This window comes from Eumetopias jubatus, unplaced genomic scaffold (assembly GCF_037043125.1).
Source record: "Eumetopias jubatus isolate StellerSeaLion01/CBP00866 unplaced genomic scaffold, mEumJub1_p1.0 scaffold_4, whole genome shotgun sequence".
Lineage (NCBI taxonomy): Eukaryota > Metazoa > Chordata > Mammalia > Carnivora > Otariidae > Eumetopias > Eumetopias jubatus.
The window spans coordinates 156743137-156755246 of record NW_028274810.1 but is presented as its reverse complement, the minus strand read 5'-3'; the positions used below and the strand labels follow the sequence as shown (position 1 = coordinate 156755246).

The 12110-nt window shown below is 39.8% G+C and overlaps 1 protein-coding gene across 1 annotated transcript in view; it reads left to right on the top strand.

The window, feature by feature from the left end:
* Nucleotides 1-6549: 6549 nt before the first annotated feature.
* Nucleotides 6550-12110, top strand: part of CA13 (carbonic anhydrase 13) — a 30605-nt gene continuing 25044 nt past the window's right edge. Inside the window, exons 1-2 of the mRNA XM_028111913.1 lie at nt 6550-6608; nt 10590-10787. Of these exons, the coding sequence (XP_027967714.1) occupies nt 6572-6608; nt 10590-10787 (235 nt within the window). The 5' untranslated portion in view covers nt 6550-6571. The remainder of the gene's footprint in view (nt 6609-10589; nt 10788-12110) is intronic.

Below are 12110 nucleotides of genomic sequence, written 5' to 3'. Positions count from 1 at the left end.
AGGAGAAGAATGAAGGGGAGTAAGTCGGAGGGGGAGACGAACCATGAGAGACTATGGACTCTGAAAAAGAAACTGAGGGTTCTAGAGGGGAGGGGGTGGGGGGATGGGTTAGCCTGGTGATGGGTATTGAAGAGGGCACATTCTGCGTGGAGCACTGGGTGTTGTGCACAAACGATGAATCATGGAACACTACATCAAAAACTAATGATGTAATGTATGGTGATTAACATAACAATAAAAAAATTACTAAAAAAACACTTATTTTTAATGTAACTGGTTGAAAATTTACAGTTACATATATGGCTTGCATTTGTGACTCATGTTATATTTCTCTTGGGTGGTGCAGGAATAGATTTCTAAACTAGGTAGATGATGTCCATAGAAGTGGAAGTACCTAGGATGAGAGTATATAGAGATAAGGGATCCTAGTAGAAAGTCCCAAACCCCTAAAATTTAAAAGTTGGTGTGATGGTTAATGTTATGTCTCAACTTCGTTGGGTCACAGGATGCTCAGATATTTGGTCAGCCATTATCCTGGGTATTTCTGGGAGGGTGTTTTTGAATGAAATTAACATTTAAACCAGTAGACTGAGTAAAGCAAATTGCTCTCCTTAATGTGGGTGGGTCTTAATCAGTCGAAGGTCTGAATAGAATAAAAAAGCTAACCCTCTCCTGAGTAAAGCAGAATTCCGCCTGCCTGACTGCTTTTGAACAAAGACATTGGCTTTTCCCTGCCCTCAGACTTGAACTGAAACATTGGCTCTTCCGGGTTCTCGAGCCTGCCAACCTTCAGACTGGTGCTACACCATTGGCTCTTCTGAGTTTCCATCTTGCCAACGCATCCTGCAAATCTCAGGTCTTGTCAGTTTCCATAACTGTGTGAGCTGATCCCTTATACTAAATCTCGTTTACACACACACACACACACACACACACACACAGAGTGTGTGGTTCTGTTTTTCTGAAGAAACCTTACTAATACAGTTGGTATAGAAGAACCCAAGGAACACCAGACAGGATGGTTGGGCAGCAAATGGGAGCTGGGTGTATGTTCAGGAAGGGATTTTCCCTCTAAAAAGAGGAAATTCTAGAACATATTAGTATGCTGATGGCAATGATCAAGAGGAAGAGGAGTTGGTAACATAAGTTATAAAGGATATAATGGTATGTGTTTGGTGGGAGTGGGAGGCTTTCCTAGGTGGGGCTAGGGCATCAAATCTTTGGTGGTCAAATGGTGGTATCCAGGCAGAGAACTTCTTGGAGTGTGTGGGGGGGTCTATGAAACCTTGCTTGATGGTGAGATGGGGATTATTGCTCTTGAGAGAACAGACTGCCCTTCCCTAGAGGACAGAAGAGGGGAGGTAAGCCTTATAAGTGCTGATGACAGAATGCCTGTTAGCACCCCTTATTCTATCTGTTGTTATATTTCAAAGAGTTGACAGCAATAGAGTGAAATTGACTTATTTCCAAATTAGCTTATTCCGAGCTAATAACGATTAATTAAATTCTTTGACAGTTGAATTATGTTGCCCTGAATTATCTAGACTTTTCAACACTGATCTGATGTCTATACAAATTTATTTCCTTTTAAATAATCTTAGCTCTCTCCTTTTCTCTTTCCTGCTTTATCTACTTTTATAATATGCTCAAATAAGATATGAAACACTATAAAATAAGGCGTGATAAATTCCTGTTAGAAGACTGTATGAGATAAAACAAGAGAACAAAAATGTAGAAGGTAGGGTTTTGGCAATGTACATTCTTGTCTGACAATACAGGACAAAATATTTGGCTCCAGTTCCTGAAAGTTATAATCTGGAAAGTGACTTGAGAGGTGATTCATTGAAGCTAACTTTTCAGTTTTAGTCTGAGTATTCCCATCTTGGCATGAAACCTGCGTGACTTGGGCAAGTCCTGCAGCCCCTTTAAGAGATTGTATATGCAATCCTAACCTTAGGATAACCTTAAAATAACCTTAGGAATGGGAAATTAAAGAAATCGAAACCCCCATATAGTATCAGCTCCATAAAACCAACACTCTCCATGTCAAATGATAAGACATTCCTGTGGTTAATAAGCCCCAGCTATGCAAATCACAGGACTCGAATGAAGGAAATGGGCACAGACTGGAGCACCTTGGACTTGGGACTCTGCAGACTGGGGTTATGTCCCCAAGTGTGTGGCCTGCCTCTCTAGGTAACTGAGGAACCTTGTTCATCTCAGTTTACTGCTTAGGAAAAGTCAGATGATAATAGCCATTTGGGTTCACATTCAGAGTTTCTAAAAAGAATCCTTGAAAAAATGTGCATCTCAGAGGAAGAGTCTGTATATATATGCCCTAATAGAATAATATTAATTCATATTTTGGTATTTTCTTAATATGTTACCATCCTTAATGACATTTTTATGGCTAGAGTTATAACTTACAAGTGCTGCTCATAACATACAGTGTGTGATCTTTGAAGAGAAGAGCTGACTTAAGCATGGTTTGTTGCAAAGGAAGCTTGAACTGGATCTAATTGAATCAAGAGTGAAGTGGAGATTATGACCACATGTTTGGTCACGAATCCTAGGTTCTCTGGTCAGTGTTAATTTTCCTCTACTTGTTTACACTTCATGGTTATGAACCTGGACGCAGAGGCTCTTTGTTAAGGAGAAAACCCACACCTAGTTATAAAAGATTATTTAGCAAGCTAATGGTTCATTAATTGGAGGAAGTAGAAGGTTTCTGTTGCCCCAGACTTTTTTTGGAAAAAATTAAAACCTACAAAAAAAAATTGTAAGAGTAGTAACATGAGAACCCAAACCGCCCTCAGCTAGATTCACCAATTATTGACTGAGGCATCTGAGAGTTGCAGACATGAAGGTACTTTGGCCCTATTGCTTTGGCATTCATCTCCTAAATTATTGCCAGTACCATCACCACACCTATGAAAATTAACATCAATAATTCATTTCAATAATATCACCTACATGTGGTCTGTATTTACATTTCTTTAACTGTCCCCAATTGCATCTTTTTTCCCAACCTAGGATCCAATGGAGGGTCACACATTATGTTTGGTTGTGGCATGTATTTTGTCTCTTAATCCCAGGCTGAGTGAATATCGTAATCCCCAATAGCTTTTCACCTAGAAGTTTTAGCACCCATTACTGATCCTTGCCTGAACCAAATATTACACTGGCCTTACAAAAATGATTGTTTTATGATTCTATCACTTTATCTGTATTCAGTAGCTTACATTCTCTCATAAAGAAGCATTTTCTCTCTTTCTCCTTGTCTTTCAGTATCACTATGGACTCATGGATATTTTGGGGAGTGGAAATTACAATCTATTACTATTATTCTTTTTGATGGCCAAGTTGTCCCAAATTTGACAGTGAACCTCCTACATGCTACATCCTCTGTGTGTGTGTGTGTGTGTGTGTGTTTTACATGACTCCATTAGTATTTTGTGGGTTTATTTTGCTAATTTTTAAGAAAGACTATTATAGTAATTTTCGGTTCACAACAAAATTGAGAGGAAGGTGTAGAGAGTTCCCATATAATCTCTACCCCCTGTCCCCAACATGCTTAGCCTCCTCCATTATCAACTTGTTCCACCAGAGGCTATATTTATTACATATGATGAACCTAAATTGGTACATTCTTATCGCCCAAGGTTCATAGTTTACCTTAGGGTTCACTCTTGGTGTTTTATATTCTGTGGTTTTGGACAAATGTATTCATCATTGTAATAGACAGAGTATTTTTCTTTTAGAGAAGGAGAGCGTGTGAGGAAGAAGAGAGGGAGAAAGAGAGAATAAGGGAGAATCTTAAGCAGGCTCCATGCCCAGCACAGAGCCTGATGCAGGGCTTCATCTCACAACCATGAAATCATGACCTGAGCTGAAATCAAGAGTTGGACACTTAACCGACTGAGCCACTCAGGCACCCCTCATACAGAGTATTTTTATTGCCCTAAAAATGCTCTGTGTTCTGTCTACTCAGCACCCCCTTCCCCCTCTTCTTGGCAACCACTGATCTTTGTACTGTCTCCATAGTTTTGCCATTTTCAGTATGTCATATACTTGGGATCATACAGTATATAGTCAGATTGGCTTCTTTCACTTACCAATATGACATTTAAGTTTGTTCTATGTCTTTTTATGGCTTGATAGCTCATTTCTTATTAGTACTAAATAATATTCAGTTGTCTGAATGTACCATAGTTTAACTATCCATTCACCTACCGAAGGACATCTTGGTTGCTTTCAAGTTCTGGCAATAAATAAAGCTGCTATAATCATCCATATGCAGATTTTTATGTGGATGTAACTTTTCAACTCATTTGGATAAATACTGAGTACTGTGATAGCTGGATCATATGGTAGGAGTATGTTTAGTTTTGTAAGAAATTGCCAAACTGTCTTCTAAAGTGGCTGCACCATTTTGCATTCCCATCATGAATGAATGAAAGTTCCTGTTGTTCCACAGCCTTGCCAACACTTGGTGTTGTCAGTGTTCTGGATTTTCACCATTCTCATAGGTATGTAGTGGTATCTCCCTATTGTCTTAATTTGTGTTTTCCTGATGACATATGATGGGGAGCATCTTTCATGTGCTTATTTACAATCTGTATATTTTCTTTGGTAAGATGTGTCTGTTAAGGTCTTTGGGACATTTTTTCATCCAGGTTGTTTTCTTATGGTTGAGTTTCAAGAATTTTTTGTATATTTTGGAGAAGAGTACTTCAATATGTGTTCACATATAAATATATACATATATGTATTTTGTCCTTTGTAGTGAAAGTGAATATAGATAAAACTTTTATTAAAAGTTTGACCACTGGGGTGCCTGGGTGGCTCAGTCTTTGGGCGTCTGCCTTCGGCTCTGGTCATGGTCCCCGGGTCCTGGGATGGAGCCCTGTGTGGGGCTCTCTACTTGGCAGGAAGTCTGCTTCTCCCTCTCCCACTCCCTGGCTTGTGTTCTCTCTCTCGCTGTGTTTCTCTCTGTCAAATAAATAAATAAAATCTAAAAAATAAGTTTGGCCACTACTATGCCAGCATAAATGAACCCAATTGTGCCAGAGAATATGGAAGAGAAAGCTTGTGCTTTCCCTTAGGTATAAGAGGAGCATACAGTTTATTGTACTTATGGCTGTATAAACATTTTTTTTCCATTGCATTCTAACCTCATTAAAAATTACAAAAGCAGAAGGAGGTGCAGGCTGCACTATGGGGTATTTATAGATCAGAAGAATTGTTCAAATTGATCTTTATTTAGTGGTCCCTAAACAATACGGTGGTTACCAAAAGAGGTACCCTCCTGGGACTTACAATTACCACATTATATAGCTGCTGTGTGGATGGCAAGAGAAAGTGGAAGATGATAGTTGAATAGCCACCCTTACATCTTTGATGGAAGGCTCATGACCATTAAGAAACTCTTTGCATTAGTTTGCCCATAAATAACACTGCACAGTTCAATTTGAAATTTCAAATTGACCCAACTCACACCCTTCTGCATCTGGAACAGTAATAATAATCCTGGCAGGTTGCAGAGTTCTCTTTATTTTTCACTCTGAGCCCAGAACACCCACTACTCCAGGACAGAAATTCAAGGCTCTGCAGTCAGTTCAGCTCAGCTTTCAGCCCTAGGACAGCAAGCTTACCATGCATCCAAGACAAGATGGACTGAACACCTTCCTCTCTGCAGGGACAAAAGGGCAGCAGAACTTCTGGACCAACAATCAAAAATCAGGTTGGTTCCCTCATTCCTCAAGCCACAGCCTGTGGAGGTGAGAGTCAGGAAGGCGACAGGATGAATGGGCGGGGGAGTCAGGCTGGGGAAGGGAAGGGACATTTGTCCCTTTTTAGTAGGAACTCTCAGCCCCTATTAGCTGGGAGACCTGGGGCAGGTTACTTAGCTTCTCTTAAGCCTCTGGGGCAATCTCAAAGGAATGTTGAGGGTCTAATGGCAAAATGTGGCTAAACGTCTTGGTTCAGACACTGGCTCTTGAGAAGCCTTTAATGAATAGCCGCTACATTATTTCTGTGGCCGTTGCCATTGTCATTATTGTTTTGTACTTGAAATCACCACCACCACTACTATCAAGGACTTCACCTCCACCAGCAGCCCCACCTTCCAGCCTGACAGCTTCAGGCCCAAGTGATTCATTTATTCCCAGGATAGCCCTCAAAGCAACACTTTCCGGGGTGACTACTCAGAAGGCAGAAAATCCCCTCTGGAAACCCTTCTCTCTTTCTTTCCCTCCTTCCACCCTTCCCCCTCTGCCTCTCTATCAAGCCCGCTCTGGTTCTCTGGAGTTCAGACTCGCGCCCCTGGACCCAGCTCAGCTCCACCGCCCCGGGTCGCCCTCACACGTGCGGGCGCCTTCCTGCACGCCGCTGCCCCCTGGCGGACGAGGTCGTTAGCGCCCTGGCCCCGGAGTTTCAGCGCTCCCTTTCTGCCAGGAGGCTGCGGGCGGACCCTCCCTAGGCTGGCCACCGCCTTCGCCAGCTCGCGCGCCTGCCCCGCTCGCGCTTCTCACAGGCTTGCCACATCCCTCTGCCTCCCACCCGAGGGACCATGTCGCGGCTCAGCTGGGGTTACGGCGAACACAACGGTGAGCGCTTTCTGCAGATCCGAGGGAGGGCTTTGCTCAGGGGGTGGCTGTGGGGGACAGACCCACACACTGCTGATCCCGCACTTGCGAGAAACTTTTTGGTTCCTCTTTAAATTGGGCAGCTTTCCCCAGAGCTGACTGCAGGAAGTGGAGGGAAGGCTTAGTCTTGTGTAGACGGGAAAAGCGTTATTTGGAGGGTGTTGGTCGTGGGGCTGAGAGTTGGTGTGCGTTAGCCCTGTGAAGACTCCCAGACCCCGAAATCTTCGTTACATGTCCATTCACTTTCTTTGAAAAGCCGAGGACTTTCCCTAGTAACAACTACTTATCAGTTAAAGACACGGAGATTAGAAGTCTGATGACACACTTTAATGAATTGAGGACAAGTTCACTATTCACTTGGAGGAAACAAGTCATGGAAAACATTTGAAGCTATACTTAAATTTTAATAATTGAATTGCAACCCTGAAAATTTAAGTTGCCTTCTTGGCAACCAAAATACTGCAATTTTCTTAATAGCTGTTACTATAAAATATTGCCATGGCAGTTTGGTACTGTTAGCTTTAGGAAGATTTAAGTTCTTTCTTAAAAAAAAATGAAGTTATACTTTGGGCTACTTCTTCACTCTTTCTCCCTTTCCCACACTCATCCTTGCAGAGACAGAGGATTATTCAAATTTTAGCACATTGGTGAACATGTATTTATTGATGGCAGTGTCAGTAATAATAAGATGTATACTTCTTCTATATACTAAATCATCAAAATAACCATTATTTGAAATAACTGCAAGAAAAAAGCAAGAAAGTCTGACAGTGACTCACTGTCAAAATTAGATCTGTGAATCATAACAATAATAATAATACTTTCTTGGATTAATATATATATTATTGAACAGTACCCTACAGTCAAATTTTACAGAAAAGCTTCTTTTCTAATTGTAGCCTTTTTGAAGTTATGATTAACTTGCTAGTTTAAAAATGGCAGCAGGTGAAATTTAGAACTTTAATAATAAAAGGTATAATTTAGGTGAATTTCTTTCTGACTGAAACTATAATTATAATCTCACACTTTTGCTACTTTCCAATTTATGTTTGGGAAAAAAACACAAAACAAATTTCTTTTAATTTCCCGCTCTGCTGGAATAATTTTAATTTTTGTTATTTAATAGTTACTGGGTATCGACAGTGCCCTCATTATAGTTAGGAAGAAGAAGGGTATTTTCAATCAATGAGTACTAAGTACTCTTTACTACGTTTATATGTTAGAAAATAGTGGCTCCAATGGAGCTCATCTTCAGAAATTTAAAAAATCTACCTCTGAAAAGCCACTACCAAAGAGAGATTTTGTATTTCTGCTAAGAATTTATAGGGCCATTTTCTGCTTTTAGATAGCTTTCTGAGGACCGTGCCTGTAAGTAGATCAACTGTGCCAGAATCCTACTGGAAATATGTTGAATCCTGACTGGGCAAGTTTGGTTGCTTGTTTTCTGTTTAGACTAACAGAAGCAGTGAATGAGCAGATAAAAGGAAACTTAAACTGGGTATAGTAACGATGATAAAATGGAACACCAAGAGTTGAGGCATTGGAGGGGGGACCACCTTCACCAAAAACATATAAGTTCTTGCACTAACCTGTGATAGTTTTATTTGTTCAGTTTAGGGAATGTGACACTTACTGAAAACTACATGTCTCTATAGATATTCAAAAGTTCTTGAATCAATGGAAGATTCACTATATATCTCTACTTAAGAACTATGTTTGAATGGGTTTAAAGTTGGATGTTTTGGAAAATTTTTTAAAAAGGGGCCTCTTTAAGAGGCAGGGAAATGAACCCACTATGGTGGTTAATAAATGATACTGAATAATTTATGCAAAGTGGGATTATTTTTATTTTATTTTGGATTGCCTCTACTTTTAAAAATTATTCTTGTTATAAAAGACTGGAAATAGGAGAGTAAAGGAATTAGGAAGAGAAAGAAAAAGTCAACAACATTCTGTGATATATGCATCACATATTCAAACTAATTCTCATCAGGTTAGGTCATACTTGGCGACAGTGAGATAGGAAACTTTTTTCACTTAAAGCAAGGACTAGATTGTGCAGAGAAAGAGTACTAGAAAGGTAAACTGGAGTAGTCAGTAAATCAGGAAATGTAATGCATTTTCTGTAATAAGTTGTAGGCAAGAACTTTTGATGTTCAAGTTGCTTTGAAGTCCAGAGTGTCAGATTCGCAAGAGAAGAGCTTTTAAGTTGTGTGTGTGGTTGTTATATATATTCATGCTCTGACTTTTTGTACCTGAAGCATATGTGAAGGAAAGAGCTTAAGCTTTCTCCTTTGCAAAATTGAAGAGTAATAAGGAGCATTAAATTTAGAGATTGAAGCTGTTGATAATTGCGATGCATTTTTGAAATTTCATTCTAAATCTTATCTTTAAAAATATTTGTTGTTGTCAGTAACAAATGTTTAATTGTCATGCTGTGTCATTTTATTAAGTACTTGAATGTTACAAGTTAGTGAAATAGGGAAAAGCTTAGTCAGTAGCCCTGTGTTCTACCGCCCTGGTGGTAGCTGTGTAAATTGCAGGCATAGTAGACATAATTGAGTAGTCCCTATAGGTTAGAGGTTCCCTGAAGCTGCAATCTTGCTCTTGGTTTTGGAAGGCAGAACGTGAATCAAGTCTCCCAGAGAAATGAAGAGTCGAGACAAGGGAATTGCCCACTTACTGGTTCATGTCAATTTACCAAACATGTGTCCGACTTGGGAACTAGATGCAATTTTGACTTTTTGAATAGAGGATCAGGATGACAGTTGTCTCTTGTGTTGGAATTCAAGTGTAACACTGGCAAAATAACCACAGAAGGACCTTCTGAAATGTAGAAAGAAAGAAGGAAATTGTTACCTGACTCCCCTGAAGATAATCAACAATATTACATTTCCTGACATGGTGCAGCCATTTTATTTAGATTATGCTGTGTGAAAAACTTATGTATTTCCTTAGTATGCCTGTTGCACATCAGAGGTAACTGAGTTGAGGCCTGGGTGACGCCTGAAGACACCAGTGAGTGATAGAAGAAAGAAATAGGGATAGCATTTTTAAGAACTGCACCCTTTTTTTGCTACACAGCTTTCTTAGTTCCATTAATTCTTTCATCCCATGAACTTGTTGACTGCTGGAGCTACCACAGATCATTCTTGGACCTGAGACTAAATCTCATTGTTTTCAGTGATGAATTGTGCTGTTGTTTGTAGTTTGGTAGAAAGGTACCTTTGGAAAGTACTTTTTTTTCCTCTAAAGATGTATTTATTTTAGAGAGAGAGAGAGCAAAAGAGAGCACATGTGCGTGGGGGTGGGGGAGCTGCAGAGGGAGAGAATCTCAAGCAGACTCCCCGCTGAGCAGGGAGCCCAATAGACATGGGGCTCAATCTCATGAGCCACGAGATCATGACCAATGAGATCATGACCTGAGCCAAAACCAAGAGTTGGACACTTAACCAACTGAGCCACCCAGGCGCCCCTAGAAAGTACTTTTTAAAACTTACATGCTTTTTTGGGCCCCTGGGTGGCTCAATTGGTTAAGCGACTGCCTTCAGCTCAGGTCATGGTCCCAGGGTCCTGGGATCGAGCCCCGCATCGGGCTCCCTGCTCTGCGGGAAGCCTGCTTCTCCCTCTCCCACTCCCCCTGCTTGTGTTCCCTCTCTTGCTGTGTCTCTCTCTGTCAAATAAATAAATAAAATCTTTAAAAAAAATAAAACTTCCATGCTTTTTCTCCTTAAGGGTTAGTTGAATGCTGCAAATGAATTAAGGCAAACCAGGAGGTTTTCATACCCATAATAAAAACAACTAGTCTTGTAAAAAAAATTAGATGTAAAGGTCCTGAAGATGAAGATCTTACTCGGTTTTCCTTTAACTCAAGCACAGTGCATTTGTTTGGTAAAGGAAATAACTTATTTAGTCCTTTTCTTTGGGTCCTATATATTTAAGGTCCTATTCATTGGAATAAATTTTTCCCTATTGCTGATGGGGATCAGCAATCTCCGATTGAGATTAAAACCGAAGAAGTGAAATATGACTCTTCCCTGCGACCTCTTAGTATCAAGTATGATGCAAACTCAGCCAAAATCATCAGTAATAGTGGCCATTCCTTCAGCGTTGACTTTGATGACACAGAGGACAAATCAGGTTGGTTCTTTTTTTTTGGTGGGGCATGAGGGTCTTGGATGATTGGACTGTGATTTCTTATCTTTCATATTTAAAATACCTATGCATTGTGTGTTCCTTATCAATACTTTGCTAGAACTTGTAATAAAAGTTTTTTGACTATTTCATGAGATAATGACTTTCACACTGTGAACGTCATGGACCAACCAAATAAAACTTTAGTTTATTGGTTAATTTGATAACTAAATGAAGTAGAAAAAGAGAATTTCCTTAAGATGAACATTTAATCCTTCTTCTAGCATATCTACTACCCAAGGAATGGATGATATCCAGTTTAAAGTTAAGATGAGAGAGAAGATTAGAGAGAATTGAACTTTGGAATACTTTTTTTTAAAAAGATTTTATTTATTTATTTGACAGAAGAGAGAAAGAGAGAGAGCACAAGGGGGAGCAGGGGGAGAAGCAGGCAGAGGGAGAAGCAGGCTCCCCGCTGAGCAAGGAGCCCCGTGCGGGACTCGATCCCAGGACCCTGGAGTCATGACCTGAGCTGAAGGCAGACGCTTAACCGACTGAGCCACCCAGGCGCCTGAATTTTGGAATACCTCTTAAGGCTTCTGACAAATTATTTTTATTTTTAGTCTAGTATTAGGATGTTGCTATATTCACTCTATTAATGAAAAATATAGTTAAATTATAAAAATCCTAAATTGGAAGAAGGTTTTCACTTATTCATTAAGCTCAGATTTAGGTTAGTAATAATATACTGTATGTGACACTATGTTGTTAGCAAAAATTATAAGCCCACAAAACTTCTCATATTTGTCAAATTCATAAAAGATGTATTTTCATCAGAGCATTGAGGAAAAATGCACAAAGAAAGATCAATACATGGTATTTTTAACTTTTGGGGGAAGAGGGGACCTTGCTTTTTATATACTATATTCAGTTGTCTTTTCATCAAGCCCTCAGTTTTATGAATCTGTATTAATAGATATGGTTGGTGGGTACATTGTAAATAGTCCAAGGCTTCTGAGTATAAAGTTTATACCACCCATAATCATAGTTTGGTACTGTTTATATCTCAAACATAAAAACTTGAGGCTACCCACTCCTAGTTTTAGAATAAAAAGTGATTAAATGCACTTCACCTAAAACTTTAAGTTTTTTTTTTAAAGATTTATTTATTTTAGAGAGAGGGAGAGAGAAAAAGAACACATGAATGAGGAGAAGGGCAGAGGGAGGAGAGAATCTCAAGCAGACTCCCTGCTGAGCATGGAGCTTGATCTCAGGGCCCTGAGATCATGACCTCAGCCGAAACCAAGAGTCAGACACTTAACCGACTGA